At 35.2% G+C, this 22,931-nt stretch overlaps 2 protein-coding genes and 1 long non-coding RNA gene across 4 annotated transcripts; all 3 read right to left on the bottom strand.

Moving 5' to 3' along the window:
* Window positions 1-775: 775 nt before the first annotated feature.
* LOC110774958 (uncharacterized) lies at window positions 776-2,920 on the bottom strand. Of its 2 annotated transcripts, none has more exons than XR_008927496.1 (3): window positions 2,081-2,920; window positions 1,600-1,667; window positions 776-953 (listed from the first exon to the last, which is right to left on the bottom strand). It is a non-coding gene; the product is annotated as an uncharacterized lncRNA (long non-coding RNA). The 2 variants fall into 2 exon arrangements; XR_002529623.2 differs by having other exon boundaries at window positions 1,600-1,670.
* Window positions 2,921-7,528: 4,608 nt separating this feature from the next.
* LOC110774959 (uncharacterized) lies at window positions 7,529-8,269 on the bottom strand. Its single transcript, XM_021979559.1, has one exon. The coding sequence runs from the start codon at window positions 8,267-8,269 to the stop codon at window positions 7,529-7,531; it is 741 nt and encodes a 246-aa protein (XP_021835251.1).
* A 145-nt stretch (window positions 8,270-8,414) lies between these two features.
* On the bottom strand, window positions 8,415-11,210 carry LOC110774957 (uncharacterized). Its single transcript, XM_021979557.2, has 2 exons — window positions 10,893-11,210; window positions 8,415-8,754 (listed from the first exon to the last, which is right to left on the bottom strand). The coding sequence occupies exons 1-2, from the start codon at window positions 11,114-11,116 to the stop codon at window positions 8,415-8,417; spliced, it is 564 nt and encodes a 187-aa protein (XP_021835249.2). The 5' UTR covers window positions 11,117-11,210.
* Window positions 11,211-22,931: the final 11,721 nt, after the last annotated feature.

Consider the following 22,931-nt stretch of genomic DNA (forward strand, 5'->3'; position numbering starts at 1 on the left):
TAGCTATTTGTCTTTTAGTTGATATGTGTTTTTCCACACATATCAGATATGCGAAAAAAACGAACGCGTTTGTAACTGGTTGACTGGTAGTGGAGTGGCGTGGCCTGGTAATGAGCAATTGGTTACACAATCAAATTAAAGTAACTTAAACTGATAACTTGATAAGTGTTAAATTGTTAATCAACGAAACTGTAACCGTGTCGGTCTCAAGCATAGATATCTGATTTGAGTACACTCAGTAAACTGATAGAAAGTCAGAAAGCAGGAACATAAAACAAGGATTTTCTCAAATATCCGAAAAGGCAAAAATGCAACTTGTTTCATTTTTTTTCTAGTTCTCATTGTTCATCACTAAACTGTTGGACACCAGACTCAATTGTAATCTTTAACATTTTTTGAAAATTTTGCTGTGAACTTTAATTTTTCCCTTTTGATATTTTCCTGTGGTAATCTGATTTTACATGTTCGTCTTTCATTCGTTTGCTAGTTATGTTACCCAATTTCAGTTAAATAATCAAACGGTTCATGTCAATCCGAAATAATAATTAAAAACTAATTCAGATCAGGTTCAACCCAAAATAATAATTAAAAAATAACTTCGGGTTAAACAGATCAGGTCCGGGTTGTAACGCCCCGACTTCTAATCAATTTTATTAAGTTAATTAATCCATAATTAGCAGCGGAATCCTAGTTTAGTCGGTGCGTCACATGCCGTACCTCTCTATTGAGAGATACAAGGCGCATAATTCAATATTAATCTAAACTAAGATTAATGTAACAAAAGACTCGTGATATTAACTAAATTGTCATAATACAAACCATAATAATCCTTAGAATTTAAAGCTAGAGTTTTAGTACATAATTAACTAGTGAAGCTCACTTATTAAACTGAGTAACCTTGCTTTAACTGATACGTCCTCACCACTAATCCATCCCGTTGTCCTCTTCGGTACCTAAAACCAAAAGCAATATCATGAGCCGAGGCCCAGTAACAACTACCCTAACAACGTAAATTCATTTCGATTCATTTTATTTGCAAACAGAAGGAGAGTAGAATATTGTAAAACCTTTTTGCAAATCATTTCATAAAATCTTTTGCAATTCAAGATAAACAAATAAGATAAAATATAATAGTTTTCCATTATATTATTAAAAACATTCATTCATGGTTACTGGCAAGTATGAACAGAATGTAGGACGTCTCCCACCAGATCGTACCATCATAATCAGACAGAAACAGACGTTACCCATCATGGGGTAGCGGGGTACGAGGGTACGTGCACGACCATAATCAGAATCAGAACAGAACAGATCAAATACTGCCAGAACCTTGTCTTTCGCTTTTCATTATCATGTTTCGTTTCTTATTCATGCGTTGAAAGAATATCATTTCATAATCATAAATCATGCTTCGTAAAGCTCATTGAAATTATTCATACTTTAATAAATTCATTATTGAAATCAAAAGAGCATCCCACAATCCAATCAAGAATTATAGCATAAACATAGTTGTAATTTATAAAGCATTTCTCAAATTCATAAATCATTTCCATAAACGCATTTGCGAAGGGGATTGTGGGTGTTAGCAATAGATGTTACCTCAAACCTCAATTAGCACTCGTTTTCCTTACTTTCGATTGACCGTTCTTCTTGAGCTCCAAGGACCGCTTCTTGTTATTATTAAATAATTAATATTAGTAACTCGATTGAATTAATAAAAACGACTTATAAAATAAAATTATCTTTTTAACTTTTCGAAAAACGTTAATTCATGAATTATAAAATAATTAATAGAAGTACTTTTATATTCTTAGTTTTCAAAGTTATAAATTAATAAACGTTATATTCTTGATAATAATAATAATAATAATAATAATAATAATAATAATAATAATAATAATAATAATATCATCGTTAGAATTTATATTTCGATAACAACGACTTTATTAAATAATTATAGTAACTTAAAAACACAGCAAAATAATTAAAACGTTAGAATCTAAATAGAAACGAAAACGAAAATAAAAATAGAATAGCAAAAATAAATAAGGCTTTAGAAAATGAAAATGGGCCAACTTACTCTTAATGGGTCAAGGAAAGATCAACTTGGGTATTTAATTTACTGATAGTTCATAAAATAATAAAAGACCAAAATTGGTCAGAGGAAGAAGAGAAGGGAGGAGCTGCGCGGGGTTGGTTCGCCGGTCGGGCTAGGGAAGCGCCGGTGATGCAAAAGGCGAGGAGGGTGGCCGCGGGTTCTGCTGGTGGTGACGCTGCAGGGAGCGCAACGAAGAGGAAAGAGATAGGAGGGAGTCGCGAGAGGAAGAGGAGAGGAGGAGGGCGACGGTGGTGGAGGTAGGACGGCGAGCATGAGGGAGGAGCAGGAGAAGGTCGAAGAAGCAGGGTGGTGGTGGCTGACGCAGCGGCAGAGCCGCGGCGGTGGTCGGCGGGAGCAAAACGAGAAGCAGGGAGGTTTGAAATTGATTTTTCTTGAATTGAAACTTGCTGAAATTTGAAGATGAGTTAGCAATTGATTTGTGAATTGAATTTAGTTGAATCCTTGCACTATTTATAGATGAATTTGAGTGATTATTCAGATTGAGAATCAATTTTGATTGGGTGATTTGGGTGGTGCATCATATGGTGGAGAGAGCTTGATGATGGTGTTTGATTTAGAGATTTACACGTAGAAGAAGCTAAGTAGTAAATTTGCAACTTGCAAGAAGCTTCCATGGATGTATGATGATGAACATGGTGATTAGTGATGATGGTGAAGAATGATGCGTGATGTTGATGATGTTGGTGTTGATTTTTATTTTCCTTTTTCTTTTGGGTTTAAAAATTCAGATTTAGGATGGCATTTTGATGGGCTTGAATGGCTTATTGGTTTGGGCTTGACTATGTAATGTTGAAACGGTTGACCCAATGAATATATTTTAGAAAATAGTTTAATAAATAACTCGATACGTTTTTAGAAAATAAGTTGCCTATATAAAAGCATTACGGTTTTAAAATCGTAATTTTATAAATTAATAAAGTTTTAGAAATTAATCAAACTTAAATCGTAATAACTTTAAAATCAATAAATAATATAATTTCCGCTTATAGAATGTTAAATTCGCTTTAAAATCATAATTTATTACATCGATAAATTTAAGGAAATTAAATGTAATTTATAATCAAAACATTTTAATACCAATTTAAATAACCGAAAGAATAAATATAAACGAAATATACTTCACTCGTTTTATAAAAAGAAATTTTAAAAGTTCAAATTAAGATGCTTTAAAAGCCGATAAAGCTAATTATTATTAATAAAAATATGTTCATAAATACGGGGTATTACACGGGTCAACCTGAATTATCACAGATCAGGTCCAAGTTTGAGGTTTCAACCTGTTTAGTAAAACAGATCAGGTTCAGGTCAGGGGGTTTCAACCCGTTTATAGTTGACCCGAACACGAACCTGACCCAACCCGACCTGATTGACAGCCCTAGCTCTGGTACCTCGGCTCTTTAGCATGAATAATAGCTCTGTTTATCTGTTATTATCACAATAATGTGTTATTTATCCTATAATGGAGGGGACGACACCAAGTTTTTCAACGGACTTTCGACCCAAATGACTTCCTTTGTTGCTTCATATGCAACTATGTACTTCACTTCAGTTGTAGAATCTATAATAGTATTTTGCTTAGCGCTTTTCCACTTTCTTCTTCCCCGTTGAGGCAAAAGGAAAAACTAGACTGTGGTCTAAGGATATACTTGGTAACAGTCCAATGTGTCTCTTTTGGGCTTGAATGGTATATTCTCGTATCATTGAGTGCGTACGAAACATTAGGATGTGTTTAAATCGATCAGAACATACATGATTAAACCAATAAATAAACCATATGGTATCTTACTCTTACTCTTTCGCTCATCATGTGTTTTAGGACCCCCAGTACGTCGATCTTGCTAAAATCCACTCTATAAGACGTGGCCAGGTGACCTCTTTTGTAGTCAACCATATTGAATCATGTCAACACCTTATTGATATAAGTGCTTTGAATTAGTCAAATCATCCTCTTAGATCTATCCCTTTAGATCTTGATGCCCATTATGTATTGTGTCTTTCCTAGATCCTTTATCAAAAACATTTCCTTAGACAAATCTTTATATAATTCTGAAGGATATATATATGTAGTTCATCCAAGATGCATTTAATATAATACTTGGTTCAGATTAATTAATGGATATAATTAATTCAATAGGATCAAGTGTTAGGATCGTCTAGTCGGAGGCTGCAACCCGCTTGCCATGGCTTTGATGTACATTCTCTACCACCCGACTAGATCACATCAGGACAATGTGCTCAGCTTATCTTGAGGGTGTTTTAAGTAGTTTTTGTTGTGAGATCTTTTACGGTGCTGACGTGGCACGCGTTACTCGGACGCTGGGACTTAGATGGCCGCCTGGCGGAGACGCCTCGGTCATTGGTTCTTCTTCTACAACCACCTCAACCTCCTGCACCCGTCGCGGTGTGTTTCCTGCATTTGCGATTTGATTGGCTTCTTCTATGTGCCGTCTCTCTTCTCCTTCACCAGTGTACTCTCTGTCAGAGTGTAGTTCTGCCATGACACTGTACCTCCCCACAGACGACGCCAAATGTTGTGGGATCTTTTACGGTGATGACGTGGCACGCGTTCCTCGGAGGTATCAAGTATGACCTGGCACGAACTTCTGGCAACCTGCAAAACAAGAATATTCCCGTAGGAATATTCCCTCCGATACTTAAGTAAGTATAAGCTAGAGAGATAAGTAATTTGTAGAGAGAAGGCAGAGCAAAGATAGTTTTAGGTTGGTGGGAGTGAATTGATTGCCCCTTTTACCTAGGGATCTGCACTATTTATAGTGCTAGGGTTTCTTGGGAACTGGTCCTGCATGATTGGATGCTATGCAAGATCAGGACACGTGTCCTGCTAAGTTCTGGGGGCTTGATTTAGACCTGGTGGGCTTCTTAAGCGTTTGAGCCTTTCTTTTTGGGAAATAGCGGAATGGGGCTCCTCCTGAGCAAGTGGGTCCAATGACCCACTGATGGGTCTTGGCCCTGCGTGTGCATGCGGGTTTGAGATTTGCCTGTTGATGGGCCTTTGGGCCTTCTTTCTGGGCTTTAATGGTACAGCCAAGTGGCGTTCTTTTAGGCCACATCAGTTTTTATTTTGGTTCTTGGCAATTTTGTTAAAAAGTATTTTATAAAAAAAATCTAGCTTGTAATTAAGTACCTTACAAAAAATTAGTGTTGTACGATATTTCTTTCTCTCGAATTATGAATATTGACTTAAAATTGCGGGTTTGACTACTATAATATTATATACATCTCACGTGCCATTTAATTACCGTTTTGCCGTCTGATGTCACGTAAGATGTACCTAGTAAAGTCGATCCCAAAATTTTGAATAAATGTGCATAATCTGACCAAAGGTAGTATCTTAAAACATACTTCCTCCGTTCCGAAAATATCGCACCATGGTTGACTTTTACTCTTTTAACCATTACTTTGACTCTTAATATCTCAAATCGTGTGCAAATAAAAATTATAAAAAATTAATATTTAGAAAATATTTATCGATACGAATCTAACATGACCCCACAAGACCAAAATTTCATTACGTACAAATCACAAAAAATTACCAAAGTCGTAGTGTGAATAGTGTAAAATACAAATGGTGCGATATTTCCGGAACGGAGGAAGTATATTTTTTTAGAAGGTAGTTTCTCGTGAAAACACAAATTTATAAGGTAGTTTTGACAAATATGTCTTCTTTCTTTGATAATTTCTTTGCTAGAAATAGGTTTTATTTTCTTTATTTGCTAGATTTCTTTTCATATAGGTTTATTGCTTTCATATTCTACACTTATTTTCGTAATTACAATGCATAGTTTTATCATACTAGGTGTTAACCTTTATGTGCATTAGTTGAATCATTGTGTATATTAGTTTCTCTTACGACTCCTTAGATATTTCCTAAAGTTCAGTATATAAGGATCGTGTTTGAATCTTTGTCTCATGCTATAAAATGACTTGTACGACATTGGAATCATGCTTGATTTCTTGCACTTGTGTGTGTGTAATTTCGGAAAATCCCGCCTCAAGCATAGCTTTTTGGAAAAAAAAAATGTTTTCTTCCTATGTTAGACTAACTTTTCCAATCAAGTCTCTCACCCAAAAGTAGATCTCAAGCATCATCGTGAGTAGATTATCATCTCCCCATTCCATGATATATTCACGGCGCTTGAATTTGTCTTAGTTCTCTTTATATGCACTTGTCTTTGTGTAAATCATCTAATTTAGGATGGATGCCATTTTTTCGTAATCATGTTACGTTGTGCATAAACACACATTCTTCTTGAATTATCCTTTGCTTAACTATGTTGAATCCTACCTAACTCTACTCTCAAATACAAGACGTCCAATAGCTTTTCTTCGATACCCTAATCCTTTACAGAGTAGAAGCCAAAGCTCGTTTTGGAAGTATGATGGCTTCTAGAACCGCAAGAAAGTTGTGTTTAGTCATTACTCATTAGTGTTTGTGTTGTAACTACTTGTTCGTATTTTTACTTATTTCAAGTTTGAGAAAAAGAAGAAGAAAAAAAATGTATGTCTTTCTAAAAAAAATGAGGCATATACAAAAAGAATAGAAAAAGTAGTGTAGTTTGAAATGAAAAAGTCCTTATTTGCCTACACTTGTACTTACCACAATGAAAAAGTAGTGTAGTTTGAAATAAAAAAGTAGTGCTAAGTGTAGCATTATATTTGAGCAATTTTCTATCTTGTTTGTCTACACTTGTACTTACCACAATATTGTACGTTCTTGTGTGGTATTGTGCCTTATTGAGACGAAAAACGTATTTGTTGATTGTGGATGGTTCCTTGTATGAACTTTTGTTACTATTCACTTATCTTACTTTAATCCCAGCTTTTTCCTGATAAAAAAAAACAAATATTATTATGCAAAAAAAGTGTTATTGGGTCCGTTTGTCTCAATGTATATTGTTAATATATCAACTTTTATAATTTTATTAATACATAACGATAAGCGTTGATGGTTAAAGTTATACGCTGATAAACGTGAAGTTAAAATGGTGCAACTATTTTGAAACGGATGAAATATTATTTAGGACGGAAGTACATAGTAGCTCTTTTAGCCTTTTGGGGTTGTCTTTGAAGTTGGTCTCTCAAGTTTCAATGAAATGGTTGCATAGGTGTTATTACATGATACAATGAGAAAACAAATTGCACAATACATAAGTGACATAATTAAGACTCAACAAATACAAGCCAAGAAATAAACAAATTAAAAATTACAAGACATATATGAAAACATTTGATAAGAAATCTTAAAAACATGCTGGAAGAAACACATTATTATTGAAATCACATCAAGGAAATCGAAAGTGTAGGTAGGTAGCTGATGCATGTTGTCATAGCAATCCAAGTCCGTTGTCACTTGTCAGTTGTCAGTTGTCAGTTGTCACTTGTCACTTCTCAGAGGGGTTGGTTGCGGACGAGGAAATCAAACTGATAGGCATTCATACCCTTAAAAACACCATCAGATAAGGTAGTCTTAACAGTATCACCATTAGCCATGTGATCAATCTGAAGGTAAGAAAAAGGAACATCACAAGTGCCTCGCATTGCTACAGCAGTAACTGTTGACTTAGTCATAGGTGGAACCTTGACAGTATAAGAGGCAGCCACTTCCTCAGATTCAGAAAGAGTTTCACCCCAATCGTACTGTTCAGAGTACCCTCCTCCAGTTTCAATAGATGTTTCACCAATGAATGGAATTTTGCTGGTAATTGTAATGCTACCACTTACATACCATGATGAGCTGCTGTTCCATGAATTAGTTTTGGTCTTATTGTAGGTAAATTGTATTGTAAACTCTTGCTCTGAGTTGGTTGGATTACTAGCTCCCCCTTCTGCCAATGTGAGAGGAATTCGATCATAAATCCTTGATCTATCAAGATGGAATTCGAATACATTGATTTCCCGTCTAAAAACAGGCTCAACTAGTTGCAGTCGTGTTGCCTCTCCCATCATACTCGACCCTATAGACCTTAGACCATAAGTTGACTCGAACACCACTTGTTGTTCCAAGAACTTGTTGTTGTACAGGTGACCAAGTGCAATAGAATTGTTATCCACCTTATATACAGAAAACAACATTTCATTGTCAGTGGGGTCGTCTCCTTCAAACTCGTATGTCCTAAAACAAACGATCATATCTTTAGGAAAAGGCGTTGTAGAAGAACTTGGAAAAAAACCCCAGAAGCTTTTATTGTTTGGTCCCTGACCATAAAGCCGGAGATAAATTTGGCCATCACTATTGGTAAGGACCTCAAACACATTGCTAGAGTCTCCAATATCGTCAGACAAAACTCAAAAGCCAGAGGATACCACCAGAATCAACCAGGAATTTTCCATTGTTTCCCTTAAATGTCAGGTATTTAGGAAGTATAACTAGTGATCCGTAATCCACCACTTTGGATACGGCTGGAGTGGTAGCAAGAGGCTCCAAACACAAGTACATGTTACGATCTGGAGCACTATCCCGTCTCCCAACTGTTTTTCCCAGCTGAACATGAACAAATGTAACAGAATTACCATCACCACTTACTACAGTCTTGAATAAAGTACAGTTCCATGCCGTCAAATCTTCCACGGGTTCAGTAGCTTTGGCGACTATCCAGTTTTCAGTAGCCGATGACCTGCAATATCCGTTCATTGAAAATGAAAATCTTGCCGTAATTAATAGGCAAACTCGTCAAAAACTACCTTATGAAAATCGTAATTTTGCAGGAAAAAACTACCCTGTTGAAACAAAATAGTCTACTTGACTACTGTACAAAAAAATTCAAAAGGTCTTGCACGCAATTTATTTTACACCAGGATAGATTTTAGTATGTTTTAGTTAACTTTTATATTATAAAAAAAAAGTCGATAGCAAAACATTTTAAAGGGTTAAGTGATTAATTTTATACATTATTATTATTTGAATAAATAGTTTTTATTAAAATGAAAAATTTTATCATCGCAAAAATAGAAAACTTTTACATATATAAGTGTAACTTTTAAACATTTTTAGTTAAATTTTACTCCGGCGTACAATATAATACTTATTTTACACCCCTTGTAAATAATTTTGTGAAAAAAATTATGTTGTAAGATACTATATTTTCCCGAATTATGAACGTTGACTCAAAATTTCGGAATTGACTTTACCATATGCATCTTACGCGTCATTTAATTACCCATTTTCCGTGAGATGTCACGTTAGATACACCTAGTAAAGTCAATCCCATAATTCAATGTGCATAATCTGACTAAAGATAGTATCTTATATTATAAATTTTTTTATAATGTAGTTTCTCACAAAAAATCAATTTTATAAGGCAGTTTTCGATAAATTTGCCTAATTAATATTAGTGTATATACAACCATAAAATCAAGTACATTATTCCAAAAAAAAAAAAAACCTTTTTCATTTCCAACCCTATGGTAAAAATATTGTTACCCTACTCAGTTCCCAATTTATTACAAGTGATTCATTTCTTAAGGGATACCTAACAACTAATATTGGTAATAACTAACACCATCCTTTTTCCCCAGCTTGGTATACGAAGTATGATGTACTACGGAGTATATGAGATGGATGAAAAAAAAAGGTAGGTAGAAGAGTAAGTGCATACATACCTAGAGCATGTTTTTATTCTTAGAGGATCATGCACATATTTAGAGCATGTTTTTATTCTTAGATGATCATGTACATATTTAGAGTATGTTAGAGTCGGTAACACAATCCATTTCCTAAGGACTAAAGGTAACAATTACCACCATTTGTTACCTCTTCCAACCTTATGGTAACGATATTGTTACCCTCCTCAATCCCCAATTTGTTACAAGTAATTCATTTCCTAAGGTATACTCCGTACCAAACAACATACTACCTTCATTCCTGAAAGTTCTTTACGCATTGGAATATGTGTCTAAAATATGAAAACTTCGACAATAAATTCTCGCTATTATATACATCAAAACGTTATCATGCAAGATCTGGTTAGATTGGTCCTGTTATGTAATTTTAAAATACCAACTTTTTATAATTTTTTCACATGCGGATTTAGATATATAAGTTGCTAATAGTGCATTGGAGTACGTGTAAATAATAAGCGTAAAGAACATTAAAAAATGGAGATAATATAACCTTCTTCATCCTTTCAGGTTAATAGTCTTAATTTTAGGAACGTGATTAGTTTATCCATCCGACTATGACTATGTGAGCATGTGAATAATTTTTTTTCCTATAAACTTCTTATGCTTACTATCAAATTCCTCCAACAAACCGTCATACCTTGCTCGCTAAACTGTTGTGTTGTATTACTTATAAATTAAGGTTATGTGTGCTTATAACAATAGTGACAAAATTTATTGATGAGAAAAGATATAATATTATATGTTAAAATATATTACAACTTTATTACATAAGATATTCTATCATCTAGGATAATTATGTTATCATCAACAAATATACTTAAAGCAACTCTAATAATTAGCTACAAGGTGATGTAGCTAAATTTCTCACATCAAATTTTTAGCTACAAAGTTTTCCATTGGTTGGCTACATATTCATATATATTTATATTTTGTGATCAGCTCCCCATTGGAGGGTCGGGACCCCACACAGTTAGTAGGTTAGACAATTTAAGAATGGGGGAAAGTGATAAGGAGAACCCTCCCTCAAAATGCCTCATAAGTATTTCTTGGTATACGAAGTATGAGGTACTACGGAGTACATGAGATGGATGAAAAAAAAGGTAGGCAGAGAAGTAAGTGTACGTATACATACCTGACCCAGTATTTGTTATTGTAACATGATCTTATGTGAGCATTACCATTTGTAGTAAATTCAACTGCAAATTTGGCTTGTTGGCTCACTACTTTACTTGTAGAGTAGGCAACATAATCTTGATATTCACTTCCATCATCTATAACTCCCATGTATTTGAATGGAGCTACACCATGTGTTGCTTGAAGAGCAACATACGTAGGCAAATTTCGTATTTCTGCCATCTCAACAAATTAAATCTCCCTTTCTCACTATCACTGCTTTAATTTGTCCACTGCACCACAATTATCAGCTATTTATAGGGTAAACTCCAATACTATTACCATATCGTGATTCATGCATTTTGTATATAATGATTAGATTATTTACTAATAATAGTAATAATCTAATTATTTTCCATTATATACAAATTGCATGAATCACGATATGGTTGTTGTATTGGAGTTTACCAATAATGGTGCAATGGACAAAAACATTGACGGTGAGAAGGGAGATTTGTTGAAGATTGCCTCATAGATGTTCACTTTATTAATTTTTGAGTGTAAGAAGAACACATTGTTTGTTTGATAAGGTGGGTCCTTGAGGAAAAAGATAAAGAAAAAATAAGTGGGAAAAATTACTAAATAAGGTATGAGAAGACAAACAAATAGGGATATCCCAAAGACAAATATGAGGTAATATTTTTAGAGACGGAGGGAGTACTTGCTTATTTGATACTGTATAGGGTGCCCTACTAGCAGTACACGCCCTTATACTAAAATGGTTGGAAAGGGCAGCAAAGAATGAAAGGTACCAGTCGATCATTAGGTCCAGTCGGCCTAAATAGAGGAGATATGTCACGTCAACCTAAGGAGACGGGTGATAATTCAAAGGTTCATATTACTGCATGTGTAGGAACAATGATTAGTAATGAACGAATAAACTTATCTTAACCAAATCGTGGTGTATATGAACACTATCCTAAAGTTGAATTTGACCTGTTACGTACACACGGCCCCTTGATAATCAACTTCCAGTGTTACACGACAACTATCTCGTGGGTGTAGTACAAAAAGATAGATTGAAAATGGAATTAAAGTTGCCCAAATCGAACCAGAGAAATTGTGTTTACCGAGAGAAAAATTGAGATGGATTATTTATGTGTATTTTTGAGGAAGAAAAGATCAGAGTATAAAAGAGAAAACTGACCAATTAATTTAGGAAGCAGATTAAATTGGCAATTAATTAGAATCAATCGAAGACTAAATTAACAGAATAAATTAAAATATGTAAACGTTACGGAAAATATACGATTACCATATACTCCCTCTGTCCCTTAATACTCGCACCGTTTTGACTTTTTGCACTATTCACATAATTCACTTTGATCCAATTTTATTTCTAGTATATGAAAACAAATGTTAGTATATAATATATTGTTGGCTTCATCTTAATATGTATTTTCAAAATATTAATATTTTATAAGTTTTTATAATATGTAGTTAAAGATATTGGTGGTCAAAGTTTTGCATTGGCAAGCGCGCGTGTCCAGTCGAAACGGTGCGAGTATTAAGAGACGGAGGGAGTATATGTCAAATTAGTCGTTACGCAAGACTAAGCGGTAGCAAAAAGGGCCACAACCACGCCCTCCCAAGCCCGATCCGCATGCGCATGCGTGTGCAGTGGGCCAGTGGCCTACAACCACCTCTTTTGTCTTCTAACAAGCCTATTAGTTGAGTGAGAATATATAAAGTGGGTGAAATACTTGTTTTTTTTTTTTTTTTGTTAATAGGGGACAAAAGTGTTAGATAATAGTCTTCACTTTGTATGTGTGGGAGTATTCTCCCACATGGAAGAAATATGTAGTTAGTTATTTATTTTAAATAGGATAATACCAAGGGCAGTTATTTAGTAATTGTCATATTGGTTTCCTATTAAATCTAATGCATAATGTTAATGTTAATCACGTTTTTTCCTATTTCGCACAATGTCAGTTTTCTTCCAAAATACATCTTCATGGGAATGGTTAAGCTTGTTGTATTCCATTTGTGATTAATCCTGGGGGTAGATTAGCTTTGAATTCCATCAGCATTATAGTGGGGCTAATATTACCCTAAGAACAAAGATTGTCTCGTCCTATTCTAATTTATGTATTTACGTTTTCATAATTCAAAGTATAGCTTATAACAAAAAGCACTTTTATTCTTGGAAAATTTGTAATTATTAATCCAACCTTTGCCCGATTTTCTTTAATTAAGCCTACCTATGCGATATTTCTAAATAATCCAACGTTTATGACCCAACTACTATTATTAAGCCTAACAAGTTACTAACCTGCTATAGGCGGTATTACTGAAGGAAATAATGCCCTTGGTCCAAGTATGCATTCTATGTTAAGTCTAATAAATGCGGTTCAGTATTAATTAACAAGTTAATAATTCAGTGAGATCAAGTGAGCTGAATGCCTAGCTAGAGGCCGCTTTAGTTCAAGTGGAATTAATGATATTAATCCACAGCTTACTCTTGACTGAACCCGTAGGGTCACACAAATAGTACGTAAACGGATCAAGTATTTAATAGCATTAAATACTCCATCTATGAATATTCGGAACCGACGGATCTTGGTTTCAGTGGGAGCTAAGATCGTCACAGGCAAGAAATGAATACTCCGGAAACGATGATATTGCCGGAAACGGAAATATGGATCGTATCGGAAATATAAATATTATCCAAGTCGTAGATGTTGCCGGAAACGGAAACATGGTACGTGTCGGAAAATATTATCGGAAATGGAAATATTGCCAGAATCGGAAATATTGCCGGAAACGGAAATATTGTCAGAATCGGAAATATTACCGGAATCGGAAAATAATTCCGGAAACGGAAATATTAAATATTTGTTCGAAACGGAAATTAATTCCGGAATCGGAAATATTAAATATTGTTCGTATCGGAAATGAATTCCGGAATCGGAAAATTTAATCGGAAGCGCATCGTACGAATAAGCATCGGACGAGGCCTGCCGGACGAGGCCCAGCACGAAGCCAGGCCATCGCCCAGCAAGCCAAGCGCGCCGCACAAACAGCCACGCCAGGCCCAGCGCAAGGCCAGGCCCAGCAGGCTGCGCGCAGCGCGCAGCGCGCACAGCGCGCACAGCACGCGCAGCGCACAGCGCGCACAGCACGCGCAGCGCGCAGCGCGCGCGGGCGCTGAGTGGGCTGCTGCTCGCGCGCACGCATGAGGCCCATCGTGGCTGCCGTGCGTGTGTGTGCAAGTGTTTGTGTTCGTGCACGTTTCCTAAAACATGCAGAGTTCGGTTAATGATTAAATTCCTAATTCTATTTGATAAATTAATTAAATTAGAGTTCTTGTAGGATTCTAGGTTTGATTAATTTGTATCTGAATAGGATTTCGATTCCCTTTCCATACCGCTATAAATATGAGGCTAGGGCTCACAATTTATAACACAAGTTTCAAAGTATTCAAAGTGAGTTTTTGAGAGAAAAATTCAGTCACACATTTGCCTATAAAGTGCCGAAAATAATAGTACCTTAAGGGCGATTCTAGTTGGTCAATCTTAAGGCGGATCCGGACGTGCTGTGGACTATCTACGGAGGGACGACACTTGGAGTCCTAAAGACTTGTTCTTGTTCGGTTCGGGCGCAGCTAGGGAAGGCACGCAACAAAGAGTATGCATCTAATCTATGCTAAATGATTATGTGTAAATAATATGTTTTCCTGGGTTTATGGTTTTTCCGCATGATTTATGAATTGTCATATGTATCATAACCTAACAGTGGTATCACGAGCCCCTTATTATTTTCATAATCTAAATTGCATGAACATGGTTAAATATTACAAATTTGCAAGAATTAAAAGGGGTGATTAATTTTCGTAATTGTTAATTAATTGCAAATTGCGTTTATTTAATTATACGTACGCAGTTTTTCGGCAGTTTCTTCGTTACTCATCCGAATTGAGTGATTTTTGTGTCAATTCCGCATGTAAAAGGCATTCTAAAATTTTGACAAAAATAGTATTTTTCTGCCGAACCCAGAATTCTCAAATTCGAAGCCTAACTATGACTTTTCGAAGGTTTTAGTTTTTCGAATGCAAAATTTCGTAAATTTAAGATGTTAAATTAAATATTTGCGATTCTTGTTGATAAATCTTGAATTTTTGATTGACCTACTGTATATGTTTAACAAGTTTGAATGCCTAGTCTTGTTAATTATGCAATCTAATTTGTAATTATGATTAATTTGTTGAAAATTAGAATAATTTAGAATTAATTTGATTTTCATAATTAATTGTAATTTAATTAGAAACCTATGATTAAAAACCACCATAAAAATTGTAAATTTATGATAAATTTTAAATTTTTATGACCTAGACTTGAATCCATAACAATCGGAAATCAATTGGATAATAAATTTTCGATTTTTCGCCCTAAAATTATGAAATTAATATTATTTATTAATTTGTCATTAATTTTAAATATAAATTTTAAATTTTTATGCGATTCGTTCATATAACTTGTACGCACGAAGCAATGGACGCTTCGTGTTACCCTTAAGGGGTGTTGTATAATGCGGGCATGCGACGACGAGCAAGGGAGCTCGTCGCCCGTGCGGCACGAATGCAATGAGCAAGGGCGTAGTGCACGAGCACAAGGCAGCAGCCCTGCCTTGTGTCGTGTGCCACGACCAATGGACGAATGGGCATGGGCGTAGGGCGAGCCAAGGCAGTCGCGTGTGGGCAGCAAGCGAGCTGCGCCACAACGCGCGCTGCCTCGCACAAGAGCGCGCAGCCTCGCGCGCAGCGAGCGCAAGCTCGCGTGCCACGAGCGCTGCGCCTAGCATTGCTCGCGCGCACAGCGAGCGATGTCGCCCGCCCAGCGAGCGATGTCGCGCGCCCAGCGAGCGATGTCGCGCGCCCAGCGAGCGATGTCGCGCGCCCAGCGAGCGATGGCTCGCGCGCCCAGCGAGCGATGTCGCGCGCCCAGCGAGCGATGTCGCGCGCCCAGCGAGCGATGTCGCGCGCGCACTGCGAGCGATAGCCCGCGTGCGATGAGCGCTGGCGCGCGCAGCGAGCACCAATGCGTGCGGAGGCTTGCGATAGGGATGCAGCAGCTATGCGACGAGCGCATGGGCTGCGCGCACATGGCCAGCAATGGCTGTGTGCGTGCGGCCCATGGGCGTGCAACGCGTAGGGTGTTTGCGTTACGATTAGATCGTTCTGAATGTTTAATTTGAAAATTTCAGTTCACGTAATTTTAATTAATTTTAAAATTAATAATTTAAATTATTTTCTTGGATTTTAATTTTGAATATTATAATTATAATAAATGTTATTTATTCTAATTATTTTACTAAAATTAAAATCATGAATTAATTTAAATGCGACTGAAATTAAATTAAACTTTTTGGATTCAATTATAAATTTATATGAGCTTTAAATTTTAATTAAATTTGTATGTTTCCGGTTAGACTAGAAATACATTTTTATGTTTAAAATTGGTAAAGCATATGAATTTATTGGTTTAAGTGGGAGCGCTTTTTAGTCATAAACTCTTGATTAGGTCTACAAATCCTTAAGGTTAAAACAACTTGATTAGAATTAATAAGGACTGAATAATTGGTAGATTATTGGTGCCCTTGATTAATTGCTGCAAATGTTTACGTGATGCATAATGTGTTTTACTAACCAGCTATGTGGGCCATTCATGATAATGAATGGGTGAATGGTATATATTGTATATGTACTGTTTTGCAGGTTATGAAGTGACTAGTATGGCCCAAATAGGATAGAAAATATGGTCTGCGTACCATTAATTTGAATGTAATTGGTCTAAAGTACCAAAGTTATTTTTCAATTCAAATATGGTCTGCGTACCATCAAATAGTTGTAATTAGTTATAACTTATCCTATTTGAAGAAAATGGTGCCTCCCACGGAGATTTTCAAGACGGACTTTGAAGTCAAAGCTTCAAGATGAAGTCGGGCCATACTAGATCACAAATATCTTATGCATGTTTTAAGTTATTTATTGCTTTTAAATATGTCTTAAAATGCATGAGATCAAAAGCTTGATTATGTTGCATGATTAAGGATTTTAGTTCACTTAAAATCTAACCAACATAGTAAGAGCCTTAAAGTTCCAAACTTAAAAAAATTGAGTTAAAAGGTGCCATGCCAAAATATACACTTGCTTGGATATCCTTTACATCAATCTAGTAATAGTTTTCGCTCAGCGAGGTGTTACTTATTGGTCCTAAAGGGGCAAGGTACACAAATAATTGTGAGTACATGTTAGTTTTGGTAAAACTCAACGATATAAGTAAGGAGTCCTTTTATGTCGTGGCAACATCGATAGGTTTACCTAATAAGTTCTTAGACGTACCTATCAACCAAGAGTAGTTTTTAGACTATTAGCAAAAGGCTTTTGCTTACCTAAAATGTTTTAGAATTGAGTCGACAAACTGTGCTTAATTCTTCAATGGTTTTAGGATCTTGGAATCATTTTATTCACACCTTCCGGAACAATAAAATCGAATAAAATGCTAATAACTTGTTTGAATTGCATGGTTGCTTTAATTTCAAGTTATTATTCATGATAAATGTTTAGACTTTGCATGCTTCAATGTATGTTTTAATTATTGTTTATAATTAAATATCTTGCACTGCAATAAATCCTTTTAGAAAGGTAACAGTAAATTTCCTCGATTGGTAGTGAATCCAAGAACGATTCACGGAAATGAGAGAAAGTGAGCAATTTAAAATGTACGTTTCTTTTAGCGACTTTTATGGTTGTTTTCGAATATCAAAGTCGAATGGCAAACCAATTGGTGCTTGTGAATTCAAAATACAATGTAGTTTTGAGATCACAAAGCATTGAGTTTAAACGCTCAGCCTTACCAATGGTTAACAACCTAATATCTTTGTCCATTTATTTCTCGAATGAGTCTAGTCCCTAGACATTCGAATAGATCGATACTTAGAGAACTTTAGAAGCTTCTGGTAAGATCATCTAGTTGAAACAGAATATTCAACATAAATTAAAATGGTAAAGAACCTTGTTGGTGACATTGGACATGTCTAACAAAGTATAAAAGTCAACACTAAAGAATTCAATTCTTAAGACTATAAGAAAGGGTACAAGAAATAGGAAAACGAGGAACAAATGAAAGGAATTTACGATTCCGTTTCTACCTATAAATTATGTTTAAAGAGAAGTGACCTAGCAATCAAACTTCCTTGGTATCATATACCGCTTCAGGTTCTTACTTTGGTAATAACTCAAACAATGGAAGCTAGGATACACTAATGACCTACAAGTGGGAAATGAAGCATGGCAATGCTACATTAATTGTAGGGTCATCTAAGTTTGTTTTAAGTCCTTTCAAAGGCTGGAACTTAATGGCTATTTTGTTCCATAATCAACATACCTAAATTTCTGTTTTCAAACACAGAAAGACTCACATTCAAGAAAAACAAAAACAATGTTTGTTTGTTTATTTGAATGAAATGGTCAATTACAGGTTGAGTCAATATGCTTGATTAAAACAAACAACTCTTTAAAGAACTTTACTAGGTTCAAATCAATCCCTTGATTTGAGTTCCACTAATCTTTGGCATTGTTGCTTAGACCATATCAACAAGTTAACATTCATAAGCTCTATTTTGATGGACTTTTGAAAGTTGATTGATTTCTAGATCATTTTAAGACAGCTAGTCTTACTTGTTGAAAGTAACAAAAGATATGAACTATTGTTAGAACACCTAGACAATAGAGTTCAAAGCTAAAGAAAGATTTTATGACTTTATTATTTCACACAGATTTGAGTGAATATAGGTTTATTTACTCAATTTGATATAAGTTTGAATCTGTTTGGCTAGTTCAAAGATTCAGAAGTATAAAATCCACTTGGCAAGAAATCATAAAGATCTAGGTTAGATCATGTTGATGATTACTTGAGACCAAATATGATCATCAATGATTGTGTGTTGTAATTTCACAATCTAGCTCCATAAGATATGGCATATCTTAGTTGGAATAATCGAAGTCAATTGGTACTTGATTCGATTAATGATGAATCATAAAAACTTTTCCTATAATTTCTAAAACAAAATGCTCAACTACCACCAAACTAAACCAAATTCGTCAAAGCTATTGAAAAGTAATTTCCGGATATCTTTTCAATTATATATATCTAAAGAGTTGCTAAACTCAGTGGGAGCTTAGTGTTTGTTATTCAGCAAACTAAGGCCCAAGTCTAGATATATGTTTCATTGTGATTTATTCAAATGAGACACAAGGGTATTGTTTCTACCACGAATTTTGAGAACATAATGTTTGTTTGCTCGAAATAATGTCCTTTTGGAGATTTGTTTCCAAAATGACAAGTGGGAGAAAATAGACCTCGAAAGTCTTCGAGGCGAACAACAAACATAAACGGACATTCCGGAGGCTTTTCGAAGTGCTTCAGAAAAAACAAACTTATTCTTTAAGGACTTTAGAAGTGGCTTTAAAGAATAGACATCTCTTAGAAGACTTTACAAGTGCTTCAAGGAGAACAGAATATTCAAAGGACTTTCAAGTGGCTATTGATATTCTATTGTTTGATGTTCTAAACCCAAGTAGGCATAGAATTCAAGTCACTGAAACTATGAGATTCTTCTATTAGATAGTGAAGAAACATAGAGATCAGGTCAATGAAACTATGAGATTCTTCTATTAAATAGTGAAGAAACCTACAACTTGCAGTCAAACTATTATCATATAGATTAATGAGTTTGTGATCTGTAAGAAAGCTATGACGAAACCCAGATTCCCTAAAATGGTTAGAGGCCATATATAGACTATATGTTTAATTGGTTAAAGGCCATAAAACATACTCAATGTTTTGATGACAAAATTGAAATTTTGTTGATTTGCAAGAATAGTTTCACACCTATTGGTTGCAAGTTTGTTTTAAGGATAAAAACCATCAAACATGAATTGTGTTCACACACAAAGCTAGATTAGTTGCTAAAAGTTACAAGCAAATTCACGATGTGGATTGTGTTGAAACCTCATGCAAAATCGTAATGCTTCAAGTCTATAATTCAAGCAATGATTGCATATTGGTAAATATGGCAATTGGATGACAAAAGTATTCCTCAATCAAATGTTGGAATAAACTATGTACATGGCATGTCATAGGATTTGAGGATCCAAATAAATGCTTGAAAAGGAAAGCTAGCTTATAAAATCTAAGTACAGATTTAAGCGAGCAATTGGGAATTGGAACTGTATTTTAAGTGAAGCTAATAAGCATTTTAGTTTCATAAAATATACATGATTCTTATAGATGTATAAGAAGTTTAGTGGGAGTACATAAAAACTTATTTGGTCCTATGTGTATCACACACATATCTCTCTATTGTGAAATAACATTCAAATGCTAATGACTTAGATTTGAAATTATTCATCAATGATGGACCATGGCGAAACTTAGTACATACTGGGTATTAAGATCTATTTACAAAAATCTTATGATATTGTTTTGGATTAAGTAATGGCATTTACTAAATCAAACACGAAAGTCTCCATTGGAGATATTCGACCCATGTGAATAAATCTAAGTAAAGGATGTTTTAACTATGTATAAGCATTTACTAAGTTAAACATCAAAGAGTCTAAATGAGATTCTTAACCTATATTATATGTCAAAGAATTTAGCTGAATTTAGTATCTACTGAAACTAGATAAGCTAAAGTTACATGAATAGAATTCAATTGAGAAATATTCTGCAAAAGAATTTATCATATATGATATAATATGTGGATCGCCAAAAACGTATCGTATGACTTTAGGCATGACGAACATATACCAATCTCTATTGATCTAAGTGAAGATCAACTAGATTGAGATCAAGAATACTTATGGTACTTGAAATGGTACATAGGAATAGTTCTTGATTCAAGGAAATAAAGATATGCTAAATATTGATGCTACACGCATAAACACTGACAAAGGATCAAGCAAGACCCTTTGGAGTTAACCATTAATAAGGACGAGCTATATATAGAGCATCGTGTTTTGAAATGGCAACATGGATTGGAGACCATGAGTTGTTGCGTGGGAAATTAAAATAATAATTTCTATGTTCTAAGATATAGTTGGAGAGTCTTCCACATATCTATGAACTGCTTGGATAGGTAAATCCAAACAAAGCATCACTAGCAACCTACACAGTTGAAGTAAAAGTGATTATTGCCTAAGAAGCAATAAAACAGGGTTGTTTAAAGTTCTTCACTGAACTTGGGTAGATCACCTATCTGCTGGCTTGATGGTTCTTCATTGAAAAATGCGTAGAACCACTCTTGAAGCAAGAAAAACGTCTGCTAACTTGATGGTTCTTCATTGCAAAGTGAGTAAAACCACCATCGAAGTAAGAAAGACTAGATCACATAATAAACAAACTCGAAAAGATCTTATCATCATATCTCGAAGAACATTCGATGAAAAGGATATTAAGATTGGCAAAGCATGATAACTAAACCTATGCAACAAGTGAGAAGCAACACTCACATTGTAGCACTGGAAATCAAGCATAGCTTTGAATTCCATGAATTGTTTTAGAAGATGGGTTTGAGGCCCATGGTTATAAAACATTGGGGTTGAACATTTATCATATATGAAATGTATTTTCATATTCCATTTAATCTTGGTTTAGTATTAAATGATGAGTCCCTTCAAATTTGACGATATATTCAAGATAGACTGTCAGGACCAGTCCTGTGACTAAGAAATGTCTATCAAGTGAACTTGAATGTCAAAGGTTGAAAATGGTCCCTAATCGGAGTTTTCTATAAAATTGGACGCATAGAAAACGTTAGACGATTAGAATGCAAGATGACTAGTAGTTCTGTTTCTTGAACTATGTGGACATGGCAATGTCATAATCATTTGCATAGATACTTACTTTGGGAAGACTAGTATCGGACGAGACCTATGAAACTTTACTGTAAGAGATGAAAATCTGTCATAAGTTAATTTCATTAAATTATTAGACACTAAATCCTCAATACCTGAGTGATTTGAGATTACTTGTTTGAGAACTGGTTGCTTTGACGTTGACCAACCGTCGCACCGTAAAAGGAGGCTATAAAGGCAACGCTCAGGTAATCACCTATCAAACGAAGTCTAATCTCAAGATCGCAAGATTGGGATTGTCCTCCCATAAATCGGGATGAGATGCTTAAAAGTTGTACAAGGCCACTCGGAGAGCTAGAAACTGTGAAATGCATGGCCGTGCTCGGATGAATCATAGGCTATGATTATCTGTTTATTTGATCAGTTGAACTCTGAAACCGAGGAACACCTCTGGACATAATAAGGATGACAACTCTTACCTTATGTTCAAGAGCAAGCATCGAGCGACAAAGGAATTAGGAAATGCACACTTGTCCCTAAGGACAAGTGGGAGACTGAAGGAAATAATGCCCTTGGTCCAAGTATGCATTCTATGTTAAGTCTAATAAATGCGGTTCAGTATTAATTAACAAGTTAATAATTCAGTGAGATCAAGTGAGCTGAATGCCTAGCTAGAGGCCGCTTTAGTTCAAGTGGAATTAATGATATTAATCCACAGCTTACTCTTGACTGAACCCGTAGGGTCACACAAATAGTACGTAAACGGATCAAGTATTTAATAGCATTAAATACTCCATCTATGAATATTCGGAACCGACGGATCTTGGTTTCAGTGGGAGCTAAGATCGTCACAGGCAAGAAATGAATACTCCGGAAACGATGATATTGCCGGAAACGGAAATATGGATCGTATCGGAAATATAAATATTATCCAAGTCGTAGATGTTGCCGGAAACGGAAACATGGTACGTGTCGGAAAATATTATCGGAAATGGAAATATTGCCAGAATCGGAAATATTGCCGGAAACGGAAATATTGTCAGAATCGGAAATATTACCGGAATCGGAAAATAATTCCGGAAACGGAAATATTAAATATTTGTTCGAAACGGAAATTAATTCCGGAATCGGAAATATTAA

Source organism: Spinacia oleracea, chromosome 2, assembly GCF_020520425.1.
Source record: "Spinacia oleracea cultivar Varoflay chromosome 2, BTI_SOV_V1, whole genome shotgun sequence".
Taxonomy (NCBI): domain Eukaryota; kingdom Viridiplantae; phylum Streptophyta; class Magnoliopsida; order Caryophyllales; family Amaranthaceae; genus Spinacia; species Spinacia oleracea.

What these genes read in the sequence shown, in the direction of transcription:
- LOC110774957 (XM_021979557.2), bottom strand. Translation starts at nt 11,116, where the DNA reads ATGGCAGAAATACGAAATTTGCCTACGTATGTTGCTCTTCAAGCAACA. An exon ending in AATAACAAATACTGGGTCAG is followed by an intron (nt 8,755 to 10,892) that starts GTATGTATACGT and finishes CGGATATTGCAG; the next exon opens with GTCATCGGCTACTGAAAACT.
- LOC110774959 (XM_021979559.1), bottom strand. Translation starts at nt 8,269, where the DNA reads ATGATCGTTTGTTTTAGGACATACGAGTTTGAAGGAGACGACCCCACT.